Source organism: Syngnathoides biaculeatus, chromosome 16 (assembly GCF_019802595.1).
Source record: "Syngnathoides biaculeatus isolate LvHL_M chromosome 16, ASM1980259v1, whole genome shotgun sequence".
NCBI lineage: Eukaryota > Metazoa > Chordata > Actinopteri > Syngnathiformes > Syngnathidae > Syngnathoides > Syngnathoides biaculeatus.
In genome coordinates, this window is record NC_084655.1 from 10,566,312 (window position 1) to 10,592,987 (window position 26,676).

Genomic DNA, 26,676 nt, shown 5'->3' on the forward strand with positions numbered 1-26,676 from the left:
TCCAGTGGCAACGGCAGAAACAAGATAATCACTTTGATCGACCCGCGACCCAGCCTTCTCTCCCCATTTCAAAAACACCTCTCCTGCAATCATTCACTCGTCATGTTCTGCCAGAAATCGCACATATTGGCCTTGCAATTATCCTTGAATGGGTAATGCAGCACAATATCACCTCTCGTATGCAGGGAAATTGTTTTATCAGGCCGGCGTAATTAAAGCATCGCAATAGAGTCTCCGGTTAGTGACAAACATATTTGTTTGGTTATTTCCTATAGGTATCATTGTTTTTGGACAGCACAGCGCCCCAATGGTTAGGACATCTGCCTCGCAGTTGAGAGGCTCTGCATTTGAATCTCCCCCGTGTGGAGTTTACATGTTCTTGTCATGATATGTTTTTGTTGACTTGTTGGTTTTGATGTCATGCAGGTGTGTTGTCTGCTTCTTCGGTTTTCATCTCCACCATTTCCGGGGAATCTTTTACAATTCTGTTAAGCAAATATTTCACTGCAGCCACTTGTCCAGGTGTGCCTTGTTGTCTCGTTAGTTTGTTTAGTTCAGCGGGTTTGTTCAATCTGTGTTGGATAATTGTTTCTGCAAGTCCCATTTCTAGTTTTCATGAGTTTGCTGTGATGATTTACGCTGGCGTCCGAATCTTTTTTTCACCATCACCCAAAGAATCCTGGCAGGTCTGTGTTTGCGTTGTTGTATTCGGGGTCCTCTGGCCACCTCCCACATTCCAAAAACATGCATGTATGACATTTATGTCATACTGTTTTATTATTACACAGCATCTGTGAAGCTCTGTTTTCATATCCAATCGATGGCTCACTCATCTGAGAACCTCCTAATATGATCTGATTGTTCTCTTCAATGCTCACATTGATGTCCCAACTGTTGAAAAGGCTGGCGATGAACTGTTTGATTGTGCTGTTCTGTTGGCAAGAGAGAAGGTGGAGGGGTGGGGGGCTTCCTTTGTCAAGTGTGAAGCCATCAGTGTGAGACGAACTATAAAATACACTGGCCCATCAACCGAGATAAAAAAAAAAAAAAAGCATGCCATAAACAACTAATCTGTCCTCTGTCTACTTTCTGTGTCTTGTTCACGTTTTAAAGTGCATATAGTTGTCGAGACTGAACGTGTGGCCACGTAAAACTAATATATAACCAAAATGGAAAGAACAAGCCATCAGAACTTTCGCTTCTAATTCGTTAGGATGACCCAAATAAGACCAAAGTAGTGTAATTCAACAGCTCCGAAATAAATAAAATTGTCACGAGGATTGGAATTTTTTTTTTCTTTCATTAAGAGTTAACGAATTTTCTTTATTAAAACAACACATCCTCTAGACCAGCAACTCTACAAATCCCCATATAACAATTTGGACATTCGAATATATGTGATGCCGTGCCATGACTAATGACTAATTATATTTTTGGTTTGATGTTTGGTTAAACACTTGTTGAAATTAAATGCATCAATTGTATCGGTTTACTGTGGTTCCTTTGCATTTCTGCCGCGTAGCAGCAGCGCCATCTAGTTGTAGAATTGATGACCTGATTTAGAATCCCTTTTCTCAGCACAATGTTTAACAGAGAAAACTTTGAGTTTCCAACCAGATTCAGTATTTGTTGTATCACAATATTCTTGTGAATAGCCCCCAAAATCTGGCCCGCTGATCTCTGGGGGATGAATAAAACTTTTAAATTACGTCTCAAAAAGCTCCTTTTTGGATCGCCAACCTTATTAGGTTTAAGTATTTTTGGTGTATAATGTTCACGTTGTTTTCTCTTTCTGGCACTTAATAGTTTTATCTTTTGAATGCTTGTTATTAAATGAAATGTGCAGCGCAGTGGAGTGGGTGATTGCATGTCTGGCTTGACGTCCAGAGACTGAAGCCCACCTATGTAAGAGTAAAAGGGGTTTCTCCAGTTTCCTCCCACTTACCAAAAACATCCACCTTTAGTTATTTCAAGATTATTTTCAATCTTGTGAAAAGGAATTAATCAAATCAATGCTTGGCATTTTTCAAAGGCATAATCCTCAAAGTGAATAAATATAAATGTATGAGGGTGAAAATCTGTAGGGGCCAAGATCATTTTTTATTTAAGACTAAGATTAATTTGGGCCTTTTTAATTGTAGTTTCTTTTGCGCCCTCAATTAGGACTAACGATCAATACTGCAGAATGGATCTGTGCATAAACAATGAAAATGTTTTTGAGGAGAGGAAGGACTTTTAATTGGATCAATAGGTGAATGTATTCTTCTTGTTTGTAATGTTTATTGGGCATTTAGCCCACCAATAGTATACAAAGTAATAAACCCATTAGCCATTGAAAAGGAAATCACCACTTCTTGAGATAGTGAACAGCTCCAGAATATTAGCATTCATTAGGAGCTGTTTGTTTGCCTCTTTATTACGTTAAAAAGTTACAAGATATGAATAATTCTTTTTAAAGCAGCCATTCATTCATCCATCCATTTTTTTTTAGCTGGTTATCCACACAAGGGTCACAGGAGTGTTGAAGCCTATCCCAGCTATCTTCGGACAGGAGGCAGGGTACACCCTGAACTGGTTGCCAGCCAATCACAGGGCAGGCACATGTAAACAAGTAATCATTGCCACTCACAGAGTCTTCAATTAACCTGCCATGCATGTTTTGGGGATGAGGGAGGAAACTGGAGTGCCCGAGAAAACCCACATAGGCAAGGCGAGAACATGGAAACTCCACACAGGCAGGGCTGGGATTTCAACCCCGATCCTCAGAACTGTGAGACAGGTGTGCTCACCAGTCTCCACCGTACATATACTGGTAGCACACTGTTGGATTTATTATTTTATCATGCATTTGTTTATACCATCCTTGCCCGAATCATTCTCCTTCCGAGCAGCTGTGTGACCCGAAGTATAACCCAGCTGCTCGAAAGGAGGATGATTCGGGCAAGGATGATAAAAACGAATGCATAATAAATGTAACACACACTTGATATACATTAGAGTTGATAGCATTTTTCCATATGGGCAACTTTGGTATGTTTTGTTTTGTTTTTTTTTTTAGTTTTTTTGGAAGGGGGGGTTCTTCGTTATCTCGTCTAGAGCTTGCATTACCATGACAACTGGGGCACAGAGAGGGGAACTCGGGCATGCTGTCAAATTTAGTTCCCATGTGACTATATTTAGTGACTTTTCCGGCACCTGTTTTGAAAGAAAAAATAAGTGATGAGCCACGCGTCTCGTGTGTTTTTCTGTAGACATTTTTGAAGATTCTCAGACTCCATCCAAGCAGAAAATATTTGATCTAATAAAGGTTTGGAATAGTAATTTCTATCTTGTTCAGATAGAATTCAGCTGAGATAAACTCCAGCACATATGTGATCCTAGTGGGGATAAGCAATTTAGAAAATGGATGGACTGGGCTGATTGATACAGAACCATGATGTTCACAATGCTTCTCAGGCCCAGCAGATGACTTTGTTTACGCCACCTGAACTTGCCAACCCGTTCACTTTTTATGGACAGCAATTAATGAAAAACTATCAACTATCCAAAAACCCTCTCTGGTTGCTGGACTTGTCTGTGTGCCTGCCTGTCTATCTATCGCCGATTTTCATCAGAGTCGATATGAAAGTCATTACATGACAGGTAATCTTATGCATGACTACCTCACACTATCAACTCTGCATGCCTGAGGCTTAATAGTGGGCCTGTCTTCCCGGAGGAGTGAGCATATCGGATACTTAAGGCTCAAGATTTCTACTTCTTTCTGTAGAGTGATCTGCCACCCTTCGGGCTACCCGAGGAGGGTGTCGACTGCGTACTCTGCTCTCCATGTGGTGTGGCTCATGTGCTTACCTGATGCCGGCCTCCCTTTTTTTCTATCTCTGCCTGCTGTGCTCTACAAGCGTCGTCCTCTTAATTCACTTCACTAAGTTGACTTACATTTTTTTTTAAAAATGGAAACACAAGAACATATTAGTTTTCGCTTTAGCCATAAGGGTTAGGATTAGGATTTCTGGCTGTTTCTCGGGCCCTTCCCACCCACGGTCCGAGCAGTATGCCGGGGTGGGTTTCTGGGCTCTCACCGGTTTTTCATGTTAGGGTCTTGGTATATCCTTATCCTCTGCAACCTGGGGGATTGCCTAGATCAGGGACAGGATAGGGTGAGAGTGAGCACTTTGCTGCACTGGCAAAAGGATTGCGGCAGTATTTTAGCCCAAGACATCAGACACCACTGTGAGCCAAACTTCAGTCGTGGTCGGGCCCAGAATTGATGCTGCTTCAGTGTGTGCAGACACACACTTATCTACTTAATTGACTGTCAATTTGAGGGCTTGAGTGGAACAGCATTACTACAGACTACTAATAGATGAAAGTATCGGGCAAACGTAACGACGAACAAGTTTCTGCTTTACATTTTAGTTTATTTATGTACCTACTATATTTCATCCACTTGCATCCTGCTCTGTTTTTATTCCATCAGGTTTTACACATGCAAACCATGATGAAGTTGCAAGTTGTCAGGGCCAGCAAGGCATTCTCTGCAGGCCTAAACGGCATAGACGTGAAGATGCCGCTGGGGCTGTCTCCGCCCACTCTGACACATCAGCGCGGCCACAAGAGATAAGAATAAGGTTCACATTTGTCAAGAATAATTGTAGTATAGTTATTGATGTCACATATTTAGAGCAGCAAACGTGGAATGAAAAGTTAAAAAGTTAGCAAATCAACCAGTTTAAAACCTGGAAATGGGGTCTTCTGTCATTGGCCAATGTAGTGTTAATTTGTTCTCGTTTGGATGCCGATGGATGTCCCTGATGTGGAACCTGATGAAAAAAATAAATTGCCGTGATTCATTATCCGAGAAAGGAGACACTCATGTTTTGCTCCAGTTTAGACTGGCAAATGAAACTTTCTGCCTTAGAAGGAATCATCAGCCCTCCTCTATTCCTGAGGGTAAGCGGAGTTAATATAAAAACTTTGGAAAATACCGTAACCTTCTTATATCAGTGCAAAAAAAAATGCCTATGATAGGAAATTCCACAGAATCTATAATTGATTTTTTTGACAATTTTTGCAAGGCAAAGCTGGACAGTGATGTGGCGTCATTGCCAAAGTTTTAACTAATGACACAAAATGTAACAAGATAGCAGACAGGCAAATCTCTGTGTACTCTGTTCTATATTCACAACCTAAAATATAATTGTATTCATTTATTTTCAACAGTCTATGCCTGTATGTGTTGGCATGATAAACTAATTTGCCCAAGCCCTTTTGAATCTGAAATGCCGGCCATGTGGATTTGTGTGCGTGTGTGTGTGTGTGTGTGTGTGTGTGTGTGTGTGACGACATCCCGTCAGAACATCAGTTTTCAACCTGTTTGTGTCATCAATTTGTACCATACCCTCTTATTACTAAGAAAGCCCTTGAGATACTCATACTATTTTCACAATACATATTTAGTGGTGAAGCAGTTGGTCGTAGTAACGATCAAACCAACAAAAACACTTTGTGGCGCTTGCCAAGGTGAAGACACATTTCAAAATTTGTCTCTGTAAGGCAACAGCAAAAGTCTCATTCATATGTAGCAATATTTTTTGTGAAATAAATGCTTTACTACTGTTGTTTTATGTGCAAATGATTTATGGTTCATTTTGTAGACTAATAAAATATTAAAAGCATGGCTCCCTCACCTAGCCCTGAGGCATCCACTTCCACATTGATGTTTCTATCGCTGCAATGTAATAGTGGATATGGATTAAAAACGCAGCTCACTCTCCTGTCTACACTGTTATTCTTTGATTATTAAAGATTCCCCTTCCATCCATCCTTTTTCTTTCCCACTTATCCTCACAAGGGTCGCAGGGAGTGCTGGAGCCTATCCCAGCTGTCAACGGGCAAGAGGCGGGGGACACCCTGAACTGGTTACCAGCCAATCGCAGAGCACATCGAGACAAACAATCGCACTCACAATCAGACCTAGGGGCAATTTTAAAGTCTCTATTTAATGCATATTTTTGGGATGTGTTGGGAAACTGGAGTGCCCGGAGAAAATTCACGCAGGCACGGGGAGAACATGCAAATTCCACACAGGCGAGGCAAGAACATGAACCCCAGTCCTCAGAACTGTGAGGCTAACGGTGTAAGCCACCAGCTCGCCGGCCCCCTTCCATCAATTTTAAATTTATTTTTAATATAATTTTTGATTTATTTTTGTTGTGTTTGTAAGATGAATTGGGTCAAAAATTCCCATTTTTAAAGCTTTTTGTTTGTTTGTTTGTTTTTTACCTGGCAGTTGAGCTGTATATGTAATCAATATGCAACATATAAACAAACAAATAAAAAGATCTGCTCTGATCGGATCTCTCACCTTTACATAAATATAGAAAACAGCTTTTACTCTGATTAGCCATTAGTGAATGGCGGGATCTTGGCAGCAGGGCCAAGTTTTGATGTCGACCTTTCAGTTCATTCGATGTGGGTGCTCTCACTATCATCATTAGGAACAATTCACCAAGCGCTTGTTCACCAACAGTTTTTGTATGACTTGCTTTAGTGAGACCCGCTTTCAAAACATCCCCCTCTTTTGCTTCACCCATGTGACACGTCCCCTCCTGTGGCACTGTTACTTGTGCGCTCTAAAAGTTTTATTGTATAACTGAAAATATTCCCCCAGAAATCCCTGTTCAATTAAAAATTCATCTTAATATGACTTTGATAGCTGAAGAAGTATTAGTGCTGCTGTGCATTGTTCCCAAAGCCACACGAATCCCCGATGAGGCCACACTAAAGATAAGCAAATCTGCAGAGAAGAAGGGAGAAAAGTGGCAGAGGACAAGGGAAAAAATGGAGGTGACAAGGAGAACAAGATGGCTGAGTGGGTAGCGCTGATGGGAAAGGTTGTGACTCGTGATTAAGGCAGAGTGAACGAATGGATTCCCAGAGAAAAAGAGCACAGATAGGACATGAACCTAGCTGATTGGTTTCTATGGTAACTGCTGATGAGGTGTGGGGCAAAAGAAAACTGCAGGTCCTTTTCTCCTGGTTTGGATCCTTGTCACTGCCATGTACCTCACAAACACAAAATAAAATGTACAAGGCAGACAAGTGCTCACTCCTTATTTCTAATTGGTTTATTACAGCTTCATTCTTTCTTACTGCCACAGAGTAGATATGCCCACGCTTGTCCAGAATTGTTTTTTTTTTTTTTTTTTTTTTTTTTTGTCAGAAGAAATTCATACTTACTAGATTTTGGTGGATATGTTAAGTAAATATTCAAGAATGTTTTGTGGGTCAAAGGCGTGTAAAAGCCAGCAATGCAATGTGATTATTGCTGCTTTTTTTTAACAGCATAAATCACGCCAAGCAGAATTATGTTCAGTATGATAACAATATTATCACGGATAACTGCATTTTCTGAATTAAAAATAATCAAAGGAAATCAGGCTGATACTTTTTTCTTTGCTACTTCCTGTGGCAATTGTGCTTACTTTATATCGGCACAACTGAACGAATATAATATATATATATATATATATATATATATAAGAGGTGGGTGGAATAGTTGTACTCAAGAATACACTTACTTTAAAATAATATGAATCAAGTAGAAGGGCAATGTTAATAAAACAGTGGTGAGGCCGGCCATGATGTATGGATTAGAGACGGTGGCACTGAAGAAACAACAGGAAGCAGAACTGGAGGTGGCAGAAATGAAGATGTTGAGGTTCTCACTCGGAGTGAGCAGGTTGGATAGAATTAGAAATGAGCTCATTAGAGGGACAACCAAAGTTGGATGTTTTGGAGACGTGATTCGTAAGAGCAGACTTCGATGGTTTGGACATGTTCAGAGGTGAGAGAGTGACTATATTGGTAGAAGGATGCTGAGGATGGAACTGCCAGGCAAAAGAGCGAGAGGAAGACCAAAGAAAAGGTTGATGGATGTTGTAAGGGAAGACACGAGGACAGTTAGGGTTAGAGAGGAAGATGCACGAGATAGGCTGAGATGGAAAATAAATTAAAAAAATAAAATAATAGATGACACACTGTGGCGACCCCTAACGGGACAAGCCGAAAGGAAAAGAAGAAGAAGAAGTAGAAGTAAAAGGTCATCATAGGAATGTTTACTCAAGTAAAAATCCATAGGTATTCAGGGTGGGGGAAAACATAACTACTCAAAGTACTGAATAACTGGTGATTAAATTTTGATTTGTTTTTCTAATTAAAACATCAATGTCAACTTGACAAAAACATAAAATGGTAAATTCAGACATTTCTTAAAGGGCCACTGTCATGAAATGCATGATTTTTAGTATGTTATTAATGAAAAAACGGCAACCGACATGGACCCATGCCACACCACAAAACATGATTTTGACGTATACACCTTTTTGTAACCCCCACCATGAAAATCCTCTCGAGGGATTTGTTTTCGAAAAGAAGCAGGAAGTGATGAACATTGAAGGACCGCCTTCAAGTGGACTCATTTGTTTCTATTAGTTTTACCTACGGGAAGGTAGCTCGTTGTTCCTTCGTGTTTGCCAAAATGCCGGCTCGTTGCATTGCTGGACATTGCTTGAACATTCAGGAGGATGGATTTACCCTTAATAAGTTTGCAAAAGACCCGATTCATCGTGAAAAATGGATTGCACGGGTGCAGTGGACGAGAGCTTCCTGGGTTCCAAATGACAGGTAGGTGTGTGTATACAGCTGCTAAAAAAAAATAATAGTTTGGGGTGGACCACGTAATCGGTCTCTCATAACGTAACAAAAGGTCCGCGTACGAAATGTGTCTGTGTGCATCGGACGGCATCGGGCTGCTGCGTCACTTCGCCTGCGAAGGCTGCGCTTCGGGCTCACGGACAGCGGGCAGCTCTGAAGAACGCAGGCAACAATGCCTCACTCAGACACGCACGACGACAACACAGAAAAGTGTCCCGGCTCGATGGTGTTGTTCATCGCGTACTGCGGCGGCTATGAACAACCCCCTAAAACAGCACGGCTCGGCTCCGTGATAAGCCACCTCGGAGCCAAAAATGAGCCACACCGGCGGAAGTGGATCGGACGGGGAGGCGGTTTGGCCGTGATCGCATATCATCTGAATATGGCTCGAAACAATAGTGTAATATTGCCCCGGTAACTTCACTCACTTCTCTTTTTTGTGTGGTGTTGTCCTTTTCGAAAAGCGCTTCCGTGTCAGAAGGGGCGTGTTCGTCTCCCATAGTATGTTGCACCGCGTGTTTTCATTGGCAAATGTCCAGGCGACGTCACGGACAGGGGATGCAGCCAATATGGCGACCACCTGGATGTTGTCGAATGACACTTCTGCAACTTTGCGTATGGATAACCTGTTCTCCGCTCACATTTATTTTTTCATATGGACATTGAAGTGAATAATGTTATGTTTTTTTCATTATAATATCTATTTTAGAATGTTTATAGGGATGTCACTTGACCTTTAAGAATTTAACTTTTAACAATAATGTTTTTTCACCTTTAAAACCATAAATCAAGCAAAATTCTACCACAACCAAATATCAATGAACATTTTGTCTACACTATGAAAATTAGTGATTTTGGATTTTATTTTGGCGGCACGGTGTCTCAGCCGGTAAAGCATTGGCCTCATAGTTCTGAGGGCCCTGGTTCGATCCCGGCCCCGCCTGTGTGGGGTTTACATGTTCTCCCCGTGCCTCCCACATCCCAAAAAGATGCAACATTAATTGGACACTCTAAATTGCCCATAGGTGTGATTGTGAGTGCGGCTGCTTGTCTCGTTGTGCCCTGCAATTGGCAGGCAACCAGTTCAGGGTGTACCCTGCCTCCTGCCCGTTGATAGCTGGGATGGGCTTCAGCACTCCCCACGACCCTTGTGAGGATAAGCGGCTAAGAAAATGGATAGATGGACAGATGTCTATATCTGCATGTTTGTATTATTTGTGAAGATGTCATTCATTAAACAATTACTGTGCATTAAAACTATTCTGGCAAATACAATCAACACGGACAAAAAATGTAAATGTAACGCATTACTCTGATAATTATCATCCATCTGAGTAATAACAGATAGAAATGGTCTTTAATGGGCAAACACACACACACACGCAAGGGAACAGACTGAGACCTGAGGACTGAGAGATCATGAGCAGAAGGCACATGGCAGAGTGGTCTAATAGAGAGCGTTCAGAGTGTATTATAGCCAAGGGGGCCCGTGTGTCCGGTACTCAAAGGCTGCGGTACATCAGCGGTGCTATTGTATTTCAGTCCCTCCCATAAGAGTGGATGTTTGTTGGTAAAGACCATTTTAAGTACAAACACTCGCTTCCTGCACTCGCACAAACTGAGGGATGTAATGCTAAAAGTTCCCAGACCCTGTGCATAGTAATAATTTAAGACACAATCAAGTACTAGAGTGTCAGCAGGTTTGCCCCCACATGAAAAAAAGCCAAACATGACGTTCCCCTATCGTGTCTTTTTTTTTTTTTTTTTTTTTTTTATAACAAGCACTTCAACCACAGTTCAATAGTAGTGGGGAACACTCATTCATACTCCTTGGGATAGTTGGACAAAACCATATAATAAATGTTTTTAAAACATCTTACAAGTGTTTTAAATTGCACTGTGCTGTATTGAGAAAAAAAAAGTTATCTGCCTTCTTTGGAGAAAGTGTAAGATTTTGACCCATGGGTTAACTTGAAGATTTGTATCAAACTACTACAAATTGCAGTACAGCTGCTGAAAATCATTTTTGTCTTTCACTGCAATGTCAAAAACCACCTCCAAGAAACATGCAGTTTCGAAAATATGCTGAAAAGCACTCAACGTGTTCCAGAACAACTGTCGCCACTTAAGAACACCTCGGGTGCCCCTGGTGTTTCAACAAGGCGGAATGTGAGAAACGAGTGGGATTGGCAGGAAACACGTATCCTGGGGTGTCCCAAGCTCCAACATACATCGTGAAATATTAATGTAACACTGAGATTCCACATTGAGAATTAGTTCTTAAAGCTCAAGTGACAGACCTTGTAATTGCATCGCTGCATATAGTTGCCAGCCAAGCCCAGAAAAAGTAACACAGGAATCAAGAGTGACACTGGCAATTTCAGGATTTGAATAAATCATCATGCGCTCTATATTCAATAACTGCTTACCTCCACAAACAGGAAGCAGGGGACAATGGAGCTGCTGCTCTTCACAGCTGGCTTCTCCTCTACCGCCATGACTCTGCGTGTTTGTCTCAACCTCGCTTGTCTCAGCTTTCAACCTCCGAGTCTGGAAGTAAAGAACATGATGTTAGTCCAGCACCTAAAATGGCACGAAGTCCAGAGTGTAAGATTACGTGTACCCACAACCAAATGCAGCACTGATGATTTTTCCATGATCCCTTTCCATATTTTTAATGTCGATTGAAAAAATGTCAACATCCTTAGAGATGGTCAACGATCAAATGTGACCTTGAGTGTGGGTTGGACTCTTTAAATGTTGAGAGAGGTCAAAAGTGTAATCTATTATATGATCTTTTAAAAATCCTGTCTCATGCTTTTAAATGTAACATGAAGAAAGTATGTAGCAGAGGTGAGTGGTTATGTGTGTAACTTTTCTTTTTTTTTTCTAATCCAATCCTTTCATCAGTGGAAAGAAAAGGCCAGATGAATAAAGCATGAAGGCAAGCTTTTAGCAGACCTCAGAACAATGTCATGTGCAAACCAAGGCTGCTTTTACAGAGATAATTTTGAATCAGTGTATATGTGCATAGCATGCGTGCGTATGTAAATGTCTGGAAATGTAAGAAAGTCAATATATCGGAAACAACACTGGCAAGAAAAAAATAAAAGGCCAAATCATATCCATCTACTCCACTTACTTCCATCACAATGATAACTTAATCTCCAAGAGTTAGAGAGAATAGGATGGGACAGGGGCATCTTTTTTTTTTTTTTTTCCATTTAACTGCTTTGTGATGGTGAGTAAAATGTCTCTGGGAGGCAACACGAAGAATCTTGCAATTTGGGCCACCGGCTGAGAAAGTACACGGATGAATTGTTGGCGGCAAGTGTGTTTTGGGAAAAACTGCTTTGGTGCATAGAGATGAGTGGGAGAAGCTTTGATCTGTCAAAAAGCCCAACTGAGTAGTCGTGGGACACCTAGCCAGGGATGGTCTAATTGGAATAATAATACAGATTTCTACATTCCCAACTGGTGCCCTGGTGGACTTGTGGGCTGGCCTACACATCATGTGAAAGTGTTTTCTTCTGAGCCATTCTCATCCCCCCCCCCCCCCACAGGTTTCCAAATTCTCAGATCTTTTCCTAAATGAATAGCACCAGAGTTAGTCCCATATCGTCACAAATGTAACGCTGACATAACACCGTAGCATCATATATTGTATAGCGTGCTGTTTTTGATTTGATCAAAAGTTGCTGGACAAAGTAGCAAATATAGTATAGCATGGTCGCATATATTTGCCTCATGAGTCATATTTGATTGACAGTTGGCAGTTGGGTGAGGCGTGTGGTTTCCACGCATTTAGCGGATGCACCTGCGTCATTTTGACTTTTTTGTAATCATTCGAAATTGGTCCAGATTTTTGACAACACTCTTAATTTAAATGTGTGTGCCACAATTGTTTTTTAATACAAAAAAAAACATCTTTGAAGATGAGCATTATACTGTCGATCAAATTGAAAGAAAGATAATATCCATGCAACTATTTTCTGTCACGTTTCTCCTCATTAGGGACATTGCTGTTGAAAACTCAAATTGGGAGATGTACCGGATATGATTAAGCAGGCACCACCTACAGACATATTGAGAGTTTAGAAATGTATCCAAACTACATCAACAGTGTGAATCTTGGTTTCTTTGCTTAGCTGTACAATATTTTAAATTGACCTTGATTGCCCATTTTGGAATCTTGACTAGATTTTAGTACAGTTGCAGACCATTAATTGTAGTTATTCATCACAGATAGCATTTTATAGACAGTTTAAGACCAAATTAAATGTTACATTCATTTGAATTATTATCAGATAATGATATCCCTTGGTAAATATTTATCTGTTCAAGTTAAAAAAAAATTTAGAGACTCTTTTAAAGAGCACAAATTTCCTGAAAATAGCCAGATAGAATAAAAAGCAGTTCAGAGCGTTTTAGCCTAAGTAAAGGAAGGAGGCCGCTTTGGCAAAGGTGATAGGGAATCGTAATCTGATTTTCTGTTTATCAATCAGAGAAAATGATCCAACTAATCTCTGAACAGAAACAAAGTTTCTAAAAGCAACTAAGTAGGAAAGAGCCAATCAGTCTAACGCAACTAAAATTGTGTTATGAACTCAGCAAAGCAAGTCACAGAGGGAATTGTGGATTCAAGTACAAGCACACATGGTGAAGGGCAGGACATTAGTGTCCCATGCCGCTGCAAGGACTCCAGTCCAAGCGCAGCAATGAGGGCAGCCATATGCACTCACTTCTGGCTCTTCAGTCCATCACCATGCCCCAGGACACATACGTAAGTCATTTTAGCAAACACTGCCCCGACACAACAGTCCAGCTCATGCTCTCTTCTCCTGGTGTTAAAACCTCACCATAGAGTTGACATCTCATTTTAAGCATGAAACGTCAATCGAGCAACGGTAACACGAGAGAAGGTGCAGTGATGCAGCGTTAAAATGCCAACTGTCTGTCAGTCACTCATTCTTCTGTTTCAGTGCACTTCAAACCGAGCAGCACCACAACCTAAATATTCAAGAGAGCGGTGAGGAGGATGTTACAGAATATCACATAGTGTAGATGGGCCACAACATTATCATCACCAGAACATTTAATACAAAGACTGTGGTTTTGCAAAGATAATTCTCAATTTTGTGGAACACTCTCAGGAAAGTGTTCACTTAACAATGTTTTTTTGCTATTGCGAGTGTACTTTGTAGAACTAGACTTCATAGGGTTTCTCAAATTTTTGTTAATAATTACATGATATTGCTCTTCTGCCAAATCCCATGTTGTGCAAATACACATACTACTGTTGTCATTGAGTGGATGTACAAACATGCAAACAACAAAAGTATGAAATACACATAAAGAGCGCAAGCAAATCCTCTACTACACCCTTATGCTACTCAGACAAAAGTGTAATACCATAAAGGGATTAACACAGCTCTGTACAACTGGGCATTGTTTGGGGGAGTAAACACTGCAAAAATGCTGGATAGCACAGAGACACTCCCCCCGTCACATCATACACACCCACAGGCACACTCAATAATGATAGGAAGAATCCTGTAGCAAACAAATCCTCCGGTTACTCACTTGAAGTGTTGAAGATGTAAAAGGAGGCATAACGGCTGGTTAAGATCTCCCTCTCAAGAAAGAGGGAATCCTGCCATCCATCCAAGCATTCATCCCTTTTCCTCCCTCTCTCCCTACTTACCTCAGTTACCTCGTTGCCGGGCTGATGGTTGCCGTGGCACCGGATTCCTATGCGGTGACCATGTCTGATCAGGCGTTGATGTGCTAAAGGTGCCGTGACAAATCTTTCTCCGAGTCCTCAGCTTCTTGCCCTCTCCTAGTCCACAGATCCTCAGACAGCCAGATGAAGAGGCTTGCAGCAGCCTCCAAAGCCTCGCTCGTTTACGGTCACACACGCACCGTCCACACACTTGCCATCCTTAAAATAAGCTTGTCCCGAACACCAATGATGACTAATGACTTAAGTGGCTGGAATAACCTCCTGTGCAATGTTGGTGCAATGTTCTCACGCAGCTACAGAGCACATAGAGATGGAGAAAGAGGGTAAGCATGTCGGTGAAGGAGTACGAGTGCCGATGCATGTGTGTGAAACAGTGAGAGAGAGAGAGAGAGAGAGAGAGAGAGAGCGACAGAAAGGGAGGGAATGCATTATATGTGTCAGCTCATTTGTAATCGGAGCTTGTGTTCCCTCTCTGCCCCCCTTGTCTTCCACTGTCCATCTCTCCTCCCTCCATCCTTCCTCACTTTGGTTTTTTCGTCCTCCTCCCGTCGCACTTGCTTTCGTCCCCGTGCCTTTTGGTGAATGTCGTGAGAAACCAAGAGGACACGAACCTGACTCAAAGATACGTGCAAAGTAGGAGAGAGACTGCAGACTAGGGAGGAGGTGAGGAGCCTAAACAAAGATAAAAGAAGAGTATATATATATTTGCGTGTGTGTGTGTGTGTGTGTGTGTGTGTGTGTGGTGTGTGTGTGTGTGTGTGTGTATAAGGCCATACCACTGTTTGCATCACAGTGGATGTGGCTTAATGATACGTGTCTATTGTTCTGCTCATTCAGGGGTACGTGCAACATCTTATCAGAAAGACAAACAAAGACCCCAGACAACATGATACGTGCAGTTGTTTTTCTGGGCTAGTGCTTGCATGAAAGAATGAATAAAAGTTTCAGATTTCTATTAAGAATTGGAAAGAGACAGAATCATTATCATTGAGAAGACCCTATGACATGAACTCAGAGATTTGTTTCTAAGGATTGCTGTCTCCTCTTTCGCATGTATGCAAGTTATACTCTACATAAAGGGAATGTAGGGAATGGGAAGGGAATCTGGTATGTACGGATTAGAGACGGTGGCACTGAAGAGACAACAGGAAGCAGAACTGGAGGTGGCAGAAATGAAGATGTTGAGGTTCTCGCTCGGAGTGACCAGGTTGGATAGGATTAGAAATGAGCTTGTGAGAGGGACAGCCAAAGTTGGATGTTTTGGAGACAAGATTCGAGAGAGCAGACTTCGATGGTTTGGACATGTTCAGAGGCGAGAGAGTGAGTATATTGGTAGAAGGGTGCTGAGGATGGAGGTCCCAGGCAAAAGAGCGAGAGGAAGACCAAAGAAAAGGTTGATGGGTGTGGTGAGGGAGGACATGAGGCCAGTTGGGGTTAGAGAGGAAAATGCAGGAGATAGGTGCAGATGGAAAAAGATGACACGCTGTGGCGACCCCAAACGGGACAAGCCGAAAGGAAAAGGAGAAGAAGACTGTACAAAAAGGGGTTGAGAGAAGATGCTTCAGTTGCACAGTGAACATGGACACACGAGCACATGAAATTACCAAACCCGGGCCTCCTCACAGTCATGCCTGGATTTGCTCTATTCAGGGAAATTGAGCCCATTGCCTTTATTTTTTTCCCAATTTCAGTTTCAGTTGTTGGGGTTTGGTGAAATTGAAGCTCGGTGATGCATTTGTGCTTTCTGGTATGAGTCAGCCCACACCACTATATCAATAGATAAATTGCATCATGGCTTTTCCAAGTTTTATGTACTTTGGTATACTTCAACAAGTTGAAACTCAAATGATTTTGGAACTAGCAGGAAGTATGTGTTCGGATTTCTGTAGTGTGAGCCACAGGCTGAATACCGTGCCACTGTGTTTAATAATAAATGAATGAATAAACGGTTAAAACACCCCAAAGTGTCTCTGTTACGTGGATGTACACGACACAACACAGAGCGAGGCGGTGACTTATTGGACAACACTGCCGGAGCATGGAAAAGCTCCTTGATGACTCAGTGAGATATAACTAATCCTGCTAACTTCGGGTGAAAGGCATCCCCCATCCTGAACTGGTCACCAGTCAGCTGCAGGGCACATATCGACGCCATCACTGAGCACCCGCACTAAAGTCATTGACTCCTCTGGACTAAATTTTGTCACATCGAAAACATAAATCAGATACTGTATATATTGTGAAAAGGATTCTACTGAAAAAAGTTGATTTTTGTCATTCCACCCAGGGAAAAGAGATGTATGAATACATAATTAATACGCCAAAAGGAATCTGGCACTCTTACACAAGTTGAGTGTATGAGAACTTTTGAGTGCAACTGCAACTTCCATCTATCATCTGTACTGTTTGTGGGAGTAGGATAGGAGTGCCCAAAAAATAGCAGGTCAAATGGAATCGGAGTTTGTGGGGAATCTTTGACCACATTGAGGTTATTTGCTCTTCCTCAACACGAGAGTGCTGCAGTCTTTCGTACAGTATCTACACAGCCACATTAGCTGCAGTACAGGTGAATCCTTCCTCAGTGGCACCCCAGAGTGTACTAAATGAATCAGGAGGTTAACTTCATGTCGGTCTGCGCTCCTCCATGTTGCTAGCTCCTGGCTTGCTGTCATTAATATTGAATTGCCTCAGAGACAGTAATAGCCACTAGCCAGCCGACATTATATTTTATGAAATACGGTGCAGTGCATTTAGAAATTGCACTAAACACCGATGGAATTAAAAAAATGAAAGATTTTTTTTTTTTTTTTGTATGCCAACATGTTTACGATCACAACATTATCATGCTGATGTGCCTTAATGTCCTAGTAAACTTCATAAAATAAACATCACGTGAACCAAAAAGTTTTGTTTTATGAGTTGAGCAAGTAGGTCACTGATGGTGCAGTCGTACTGACTTCAATGCAGGCAGTGTGGGTTCAGTTCTTATTCAGTGATGGTGTAAATATGAGTGGGAATGGGTGTCTCCATATGCATCCTGCAACTGGCGACCAGTCAAGGGTGTAGTCTGGCCAGAATCATTTTGGAGAGGCTTTCACTGTGTGGAATAGAACAATGTCTGACTACATTTTTCTCATGCTTTTTAGAATATATTCACTTTTTGATCATATTACTTGCACTGTATGTGGTTTTAATTGTCTTTTTTTTAATATTTTGTTTGTCATTTTTATTGTTTTTATCCCGTTTTAAATGTTTTATCTCTTTGTTTTCAAATGCCTTTAATCATGTTAAGCACATTGAGTTACCTCGTGTATGAAATGCGCTATACAAATAAATTTGCTTTGCTTTGCTTTGCTTTACATGGTAATCAATTAACAATATAGCCAACAAGAAGGGCAAGATAATTTTTGTGCTGAAAATGAAATTAAGTTGCATGAAAATACGAGCTAAAACAATACCAGCATAAAGTTACAATATTAATGATGGAATCTCAAAATAAAATGAAACTTGTAGCCATAGTCTCTCCACAAGATCAAATATATGTTAATTGGTTTATATCATTAATATGTGCAAATTCTTCTTGTTAATGACTGAATAAACCCACCATAAAATCCATCCGCCAATTTTCTATACCACCTTCCCTGTTCAGGATTGTAGCGAGCTGGAGCTTATCACAGCTGATGTGGGGCAAAACGCAGATATAAATACCGAGTACTGTAGATACAGACAACAGCTCACTCTCACATGAACACGGTTGGGCAAATGTGCCATTACAGCATCTGTGATGGTCCAACCGTAATAGACAATAACAATACATTGTGATACTTTCTCAGAGACAGGTTTTTCACAATCACAATAAGCTGCTCATATTACTCCTTATTTTAACGCATATTATATTTTGTGTAATGTGTAGAAAAGGAAATCAAATCCCAAATCTACAAGATCACTTCATTTAGATTTTATCGATTTACCGTTTTTGTCCATTGTGGTCAAATTACTACCCCAGCAGGATCCACTTCCCTTCCTCCACTGCTGAGTGGGTAATGCTAATATGCGTCTCTCCGGAGCTGTCATGAAGGTCGATTAGATATGACTGCAGCGTCGTGGAAATGAAAAATGTGGCCGTTATGGGGCTGTTGTAGTTTACAGCATCCAGGATGGCCGTCCCATGGGTCTCCTCTCCTTCAAGCTATTTGCTCTTCTGCATTTCTCCGTCCATCCCCCCTCCCCTTGGATCCTCACATCATTCTCATAGGCTAGCAGTAGATGAGATGAGAAAGCCATAATGGATATATCTAAGGATGACAATGTGAATATTTTTACTGTGATTTCATAACAGAATTACAAACAACTGGACTAAAATGTGTATAAAAAGAATTTTGGTCATCCATGCATAACCATGAATCCTTTCACAGTCGCCATAGTGCAACGCATGCACAAATAAACTTGTTACAGATGGATGAGTCCTTTTCAGTTGCCGCAAACTGCCACTGATTTAAATTATTCACATCATCGATTTGGTGTCAGTGCAACATCAGATGGGCACTCATGCAACATTTGGGTCAATGGGATATGTTAAAAGTTGAGAGAGTTTGAATTCCATTTCTACACTCTGACCTTCGCCATTTTTAGCAATGGGATCATTTCAAGGCTGGAACAGGAGCTCCAAAACATAATAACAAAGTGAGTAAGTCACATAATTCATTTAACTTATAGAACTGTGCAGTCGCAGCAACGTTGCATACATGACCAACACCAAGAGGCTGCATCAGAGCACGACCGCAATTTGCAATTGGAAGCCCATTCCATAAACACATATTAGAGACACACACATAAACACTAAAGTGCCTGCTCGAACACAACCCCCAGTCCAATCCTTCCTGCCAAGTGTCATTATCCGGAGGGTTCCAGCTGACATCTGTAACACCAATTCATTAATCAGTCCCGTAACAAAGAAACACATTCCTGCACTGCATCCTTTGTTTCTCAAAATCATCCCATTCAACCTTCAAACCGCTCGAAATCTTGTACTCTTTATAGATTTGTTTTCATCGTGTATTTTATTTCGTTGTAGTCATAACAAGGATGTGCTTTGCTTATGTTTGTTATTTGTCAGTCAACTACTTCTGCATATTTTGTTCAGCACAACTTCTGTACACTTCATTTGATTAGCAGGAGTTTGTGAAGGAGCAGCAGCACGTTGACTCATTCACAGCATGTTGCTTGATTACACATTAAAAAATACATCAATCTTAATGACAGATTGCAGGCACGTAGTGGGAGTGTTTCAATTGATCATGGGAGTCAGTACCTTACATAGCAGTTCTACTTCGGAACGAGATTTTTTTCAAAATCAAATTGTAGAAATATTAAAACCGAATGAAGAGACTAAAACTTTTTGAGGATTGAACTCATTGCACAGCTTGATAGATGTATATTCAGTCGGCTTTCATGACACTCCCACCAATCCTACCTTCTGTGCGTGCAGTGAGAAAATGTCCCCCCTGACAGATGTGGGCAAGGTACTCTCAATGCCAAATGAGAAAGAGGTGGGGGCGACAGCAGGTGTTCCTCTCTTTTTACAGAGATTGCAAAATGAATTCGATCTCGTGTGAATTCTTTTACTGAGCCGCAGTTTGGTAATGTCCCCCCCTCCTCCCCTTTTGCACGGGATCCAGTGAAGTTGCTCCTCGCTCGTGTCGGCCCGCAATAAAGCCTTCGGGCAGAGGGAAATGATGCATGTTATTGTGAACACACCAGATGGGGTCCTGTAGCAGAGAACATGGGTGCAGAGCAGCAATCTCTTCGTAATGAGATGCGAATAGATTCATTTTTTTATATGAAGGCCTCAGATTGTGACAGGGAGGATCATTTCGATGGATGATAGTGACAGGTAACAAACCTGCATGGAAAAAAAGAATTAGATTGGAGCAGGGCCTGTATATTCTGAGACGTACTATAATCAAACCCTTTACTAAGTTTAAGGTCACATAACCTATTGTTTACTTTAAATGAGATGAAATGGGGTTTTTTTTTTATAAATTGTAATAATTTAAAAGAAATGCTCCAGCTTGATGACATTGAATGAAGGCAAACATCTTAGAAAATGATTAAATAGATATCTTTGGTCTTTGTTTCAATTGCTTTTGGGAATAAATGTTACTGAATATTTTAAGGAGAAAGCGCTGCAATGTAACATTGGAAATTTCGTTCATAAATATTAGAAAGCCAACTCAAATGAGATGTTGATATCAAATTTGAACCTAACTCTAGATGGTGCAGAGGTTCACTCACTGTGTTACAAATCATGATTCTTACTTTTTGAACAAAGAAATGACTTTTGTGGGACTGGGAGACGAATAAGTTTTTAAGCCGGTCATGTTATTTTTTTTTTTTTTTTTTACAATCTAAATAAGACAACCAAAACAGCTCTCACCATGATGCAATAACTGCGGCGATGAGCAGATATTACATTTTTAATGCAGTGGCACCTATATAAAGAGAAAAATACCCCCACTAAATTATATTTAAGATCCTGTAGTGGTATCTGTTTCTTTCTAGTTTCTTGTCATTATATAAGTTTACTCATTTTTAGCAGACTGAGCTTAGTTACAGACCTTCCTGTCATGGCTTCTTTTCTGTTTCCAAATAAAAATAAAAAGATTTCTAGAAGCAAAAGCACGCTCCACGCATGCATAAAGACAGAATTCAGATCTGTAGCACACGGAGGCTGTGAAAACGATCCAAGAATTGAGATTGGTGCCCTAGGCTGCAGAAATGTGCTGTGATACAGTACACCCACACGCTGATGCGGGACGCCTCATTACGTGGGACATCCAGAGGTTGGGGGGGGATGATGAAGAAGGGAAAGTACGCAAACAGGGATTGACGGCGAAGCTTGCCTGTGCATATGTTCTTTCCAACACTACAAATGAATTAGGAGCAATACATCAGAAAAGGCACATGGTTATAATCCTCACCATATGTCTGTCTTGTCATAATACTAAATGTTTTCTCTTTGTAGTGGAAGATGGCAAAGACATGGTTGGTCAGTGCACTGACTTTTTTTCTATTATTATTTCTCAGTTTACGACCCTCTGCATAATGTATCAGGCTACAGAGTACCCACCCATAACTCTTTCGTAAGGTGACCATTTATGAGAGTGAGTTCTGCATCAATTATGGCCAAGAGGAAGCTCGTAAATTCACGTTTATGGTTACAATGTCCACTCGCCCAAACGTTAAATGCACAATCAGTGGCTGCTCCGACAAAGCTGGACCGTGGCCATATACTGTAAGTGCAGTAATGTCACTGATATGAAATGTTAAATGATTCCAAGTTAAAGGCAATCATAATGTCAACGCAATAAATGTGTGATGTGACTGACTTGCAGTCAGCAAGCTCTAAATAATAAAATGTGCCCCAAGATTGACTCGCGACTTGGCTGATAACAATTAACTGATCCGTCCATTGTTTTTTAGAATTTAATTGATGAATCTGATAAAAAAAAATTATAAAATACGTCAGTAAAATCCATCCCTTTAGTCCAAAAAATTTGATATGGACAATGCAGGAAATAATCAACAATAATCAACTAATTCTGATTCTGATCCTGGTTTGATCGGTAACGTGTCAGAAAGTAGGTAAAAATGTCAATCATCGTTTTCAAAAATAAAATCAGACATTGGCAAATGTCTTCTTGATTAAAGACAAAGATAGTCGGTCTGCTCTCACAAGGGGCAACAGAATTATGGAAAAATGTACTGGTAAGAGGCTGAACTTCTGAGGGTTTTGAAATTTTCAATTCAAGCAATATCCTTGATCAATTATTTAAATCAGTGATTATTTGACAATTTATTAGTTTTGGACAAATCGATGAATTGCTGCACCTCTCCTGGTGACCAATCCAGGCTTCAGTCTGCCGTTTACCCACAGACATCTGAGATCGATGCCAACTTTCCTTTGAAGCCATAACCCTCAATTTACCAATTATGGGTGAAAACGTATTTTTGTATTCATAAATAACAAATAAAAGTCTCACAAGAGAAGAACATTTTATGTACTGCAGTTGGTACATCATTCTTAACTCTCGCGAGACTGAAGAGCCGAAGTCCATTATACTGTACACATTGCATGCAACAGTGCACAACTTCATGTTGCCCTGACCTGATCCTTGAGGAGAAGGCTAAGAGGAAATGGAAAGAGTTAAAGACCCTTAGCGAGTCATCACTTCCATCTAATTAGTAAGTGTTTGACAGCCGCTGTGACAAACATTGCGAGGAAGCTCATAGCGGCCATCTGCAGCTGCTTCATGTGCAGAAGATTTGATGCTGATTTGACTCAATGATGAAGTTACACTGGCATCAGGCGACATTCTGGCCTTGACACGCTCACACACACACACACACACAGTGCCTCACAATCTGTGTCACCAGATGATGGTTACACTGCAATAAATCAGGCCGACATTTAGAATTGGCCTAAAACCAACCAAAGGAAATGCAGAATTCATGCAAGAATAATAATCCTGTGTAAATGTTATGTGTCATCAATATGTACTACATTGGAAAGGTGCAGGTATACAAAATTGTTCTGAGGTCAATCCCAGGACTGACACAGAAACACCACCACTCTCACTCACAGTCATGCTTAATTATGAATAATAGTGTTGAATCTCATTTGAAAATACACTTTTTTTAATTGGGAGAAAAGCCAGAGGCCAGTTTTAAATTTTCAGGACATTGTGTGGGAAACAAGAATATTTCCAAGATACTATTCAACAAAAATGGAATGTAATGCATCTGTTCGTGGAAAATATACCATTTTAATGAATTCATTGTACATCCAGTATCTTGCCACCTATTACTGTTCTTTTGGGATTCTACAAATGTGTTGACATGTTATAAAGTAAACGGTTAGCAAATCACAATGGGGTGAAAAGTTTTTTCCATGTCTGACTGCTTGTATAAAATGAGTCACAATTAAAATGTCAAATAAAAAATAAAAAAATGGTAAATATTTTGCTAGGTGTCTAGTGCCAAAACTGACTGTCCCTCAACAAGCTGTTCTGATTACCCCCCCCCCCCCCAAACTGTGACATTCTTGGTGTTTGATGATGTGTCCGCCACCTGCAGAGAGCTGCTACACTAATTGTCCAAAATTTAATTGGGTGGAGTGCCACATTCATGGGTAAAAATAAACACAATGCTTTTAAAGTTCTTCAAGCTGCAGGCCCCCGCTTCTGCTTGTGCAAAAATTTAAAAAAAAAAATGACACTCACTCCATTGCAACCCAGCCTGAGTACTTTATATATTGACAGTCAAGCAAGAAGTTTTCAAATGGTTGTTTCGTTTGAATTTGCTGAGATGCCAAGTGCAGCCATCATGATCACAGGGGTCATGAGGTCACAGGTAGAAACTCCCATTTTGTGGAGATTTGTTCTGTCCTGGACTTGAGATCTTGAGACTGAGGAGTTGTTTATCTCTCTGCTGTGTGTCCTGAAGCTCCCCTTTTCAAAGTGTCATAAAGAAGTAGCTTCTCCCTGGGACCTTTTAGCCTAATTCTATGTGAGTTCATCTTGAAGAATAGCTGGAAGCCAATAATGCTTTGTGACATTGAGATGATTACCTAAGACTACCTATCATTTACAACATGTCACGGAGATGTTTGTAAGAAATTATTATTATTTGATTGTGGGCCACTAGTGTAGTAGTGGTTGGTACGACTTTAACGCAAGTTAGTGTGTGGCTACTAAAGCTGCCCAATTTCCAATCGACAGAACTCCAGCGGATGGACCGCTGAGTTATTTTATGGCATCACATCCGCGTGTGTCATACAATATGTGTGCATATCCTCTTGCCTCTGTGTTCACCTCCTCCGTAGTTTACTTTGCATCGCCTGTTTCTCGATTTCCTCGTTTCTCACTTAGTGGTGTTGCCAGTTTCGTTACACCTCACGTTTTTTTTTTTTTTGTACACAGTAGCCTACGCTAACGGTTTGCCTACATAGTCGACTGGCCTTTTCCTGTTATTAAATGTGTGATTCTGGGAGCTGCTTTTCACCTCAAGTCTCGCATTTGGGTCCTACCTTTAATACTGTTCATAACGGAACAAGTATTGTGCTACAATTGCCTCATTATTGAATTAAACAAATACATTTGACTGTACTTTAAAATTACATGCTAGGGATTTCGTTTGGTAATGAAAACAGACCACTTTCATATGAAGTTCAACTATATGTAAATCTTGTTTTTTTTTTTAACTAAGGTTTAATGTTCTGTTCAGATGAGGAGTTTCTGCACCGAGGAAGTAAATCTAATTGAAAATCAATTTGGTTGGATTACTTCATCCATGTAGTATACGCTCAAACTCCTTTTCATTCCTAGATTGTAATGCAGCACTCCCTTTGACATCAGACCATTTAGCTGAGTCATACGTTGATGATCATCTTTCTAACATCCTTCATTTAAACCTGCTTCTATGAGCCGTCCACATCGTGGGATTAAGGATGTGCATCTGTGAAACTGCAATAGTTGTGCCAGCTAAACATCAAGCGCCACCATTTCTCATCTCGTTAAGCTCCAGGCGACATACTGCATCGTGATCGTATTCACCCTGGGATAGTGTGTGGCTATGTGTGACTGTGTGTCTGTGACTGTGTGCGTTTGTGTATGTGTGGCTGCCATGAGAAGATAGCAGTTCCCTCGTGAGTTGTCAGTGACCTTCTTAATAAGTGTATTCATCATATTCAAGCAGGAAAGAAGCCCAGTGGTGCTTCTTCATCACCAGCACATTTTATGGCAATTAATGCTATTCTTTTTTTTATGAAAATGTGGAGAAGAAAAGGCAAATTTTATGTGAACATCATGTCTGAGAGACACGTCTGATGTCAGGCTTTTTAAAGGGGCTAAAAACAGGCATTCAGGAAGTTTATGACATCGTGATAATATCACAACATACACTGCACTGGATGGTCTAAAAAGTTGTAAAAAAAATGTAAATACAAAGTATTAGGACGTAACTTTTAAAACTGCATTTTTAGTTAAAGTCAATGACAGTTGGAATATTTGACTGAAAATAGTATTTCTGTTGTTCCGTATGGAGGAAAAAAAATGGTAAATAAAAAAATGTGCAATTTTCCCCCATCCTGCTATGGCTTTGAACAGGTTTCACCAGCATTCATTCAAGATTTGAAAGGGTTGCTGCATTAGGGGTCACATTGGTTCCTGAAGAAGATACTCTCTTATCTCCGTTGCTCAAATTCACCAAATAACAATAGCAGCTTGTCGAAAAAAAAAATGTTGTTAATTGTGTTCACACAAAATCTAAAGAGATTCACATCCTTTCTTTGGTGTATCAGCAAATTTTCTCACCTGATGTATTTCAAATACAAACTCCCAGTTTTCCAGTTCCCTGTGGTCAAAGGCAATTTCCCAGCCTTTTTTGCCACACCTTCATGCATTTCTGCTAAAATTGTTCCGGGACCTTCCGCAGCTGCGTCGTCGTGGCCATCTCGATGTCCTCCGTGGCTTCAAAATGTGTCCTCTTGCATATCCAGGTGCTGCAGGATCTCTGAAGAGCTGCTGTTGCCAGAGTACGTGGAGAAAACCCACTCAAGCATGGGGATGTCATACAAACGCCAAGAGTGGAACCTAGAACTTCTTGACTGTACGAAATATGTGATTTCCCTGCTATTTTAAGTAAAACATTCAGGCAGTCTACTTCAAAACATTAGGCCCACTTCTGGATTCTATTGAGTTCCATTACAAAAACAGCACTGGCATTTCTATGTAAAATAACATTTCCTGCATTTAAAGATTGTCCATTTAATCTCATTGGGTTTTTGTTTTTGGCATTGTAGTTACTCGAGTGCAAGTCACCTTCACTTCACTTGACCTCAACCTATCTTCTGAAAGTATCTGACAAAGTCCAGACGGCCACTGTGAAAAGAGGTGCAGCTAAAGCAGGCTGGCATTTTATCGCTTAGATGGCATGAAGACGGTTCAGGGTGCAAGTTATACATGTGAGGAATTCGCTGTGTGTCTATCTACACCTTCTCACCACAAGGGAACCCTCTCTCTCTTTTGCAAAAAAATTAATAAACCTTACAAATTGATTCTACAGAAGTTGGGCTGAATCAATGTACAACTTTGACAGTTGCCATTTTGTCGAAATTGTATTCTCTTCCTGGAGTTTTGAAATTGAATAGCGTTAGA

General features: G+C 40.7%; 2 protein-coding genes across 6 annotated transcripts in view; one reads left to right on the forward strand and one right to left on the reverse strand.

The window, feature by feature from the left end:
• plppr2a (phospholipid phosphatase related 2a) overlaps positions 1-11,221 on the reverse strand; it is a 34,855-nt gene extending 23,634 nt beyond the window's left edge. For both annotated transcript variants that reach the window (XM_061846585.1, XM_061846587.1), the window contains exon 1: positions 11,148-11,221. In XM_061846585.1, coding sequence (XP_061702569.1) covers positions 11,148-11,216 — 69 coding nt within the window. In that variant the 5' untranslated portion in view covers positions 11,217-11,221. The remainder of the gene's footprint in view (positions 1-11,147) is intronic.
• Positions 210-26,676, forward strand: part of LOC133514710 (uncharacterized) — a 36,088-nt gene continuing 9,621 nt past the window's right edge. Inside the window, exons 1-3 of one of the 4 annotated variants that reach the window (XM_061846589.1) lie at positions 210-686; positions 26,019-26,128; positions 26,322-26,483. The gene's annotated coding sequence lies outside the window, so the exon portion shown is untranslated. Of the gene's footprint in view, positions 687-4,480; positions 5,772-11,159; positions 11,298-26,018; positions 26,129-26,321; positions 26,484-26,676 lie in introns of those variants that run through there. The other 3 variants (XR_009798834.1, XR_009798833.1, XM_061846590.1) reach the window with 3 other exon arrangements.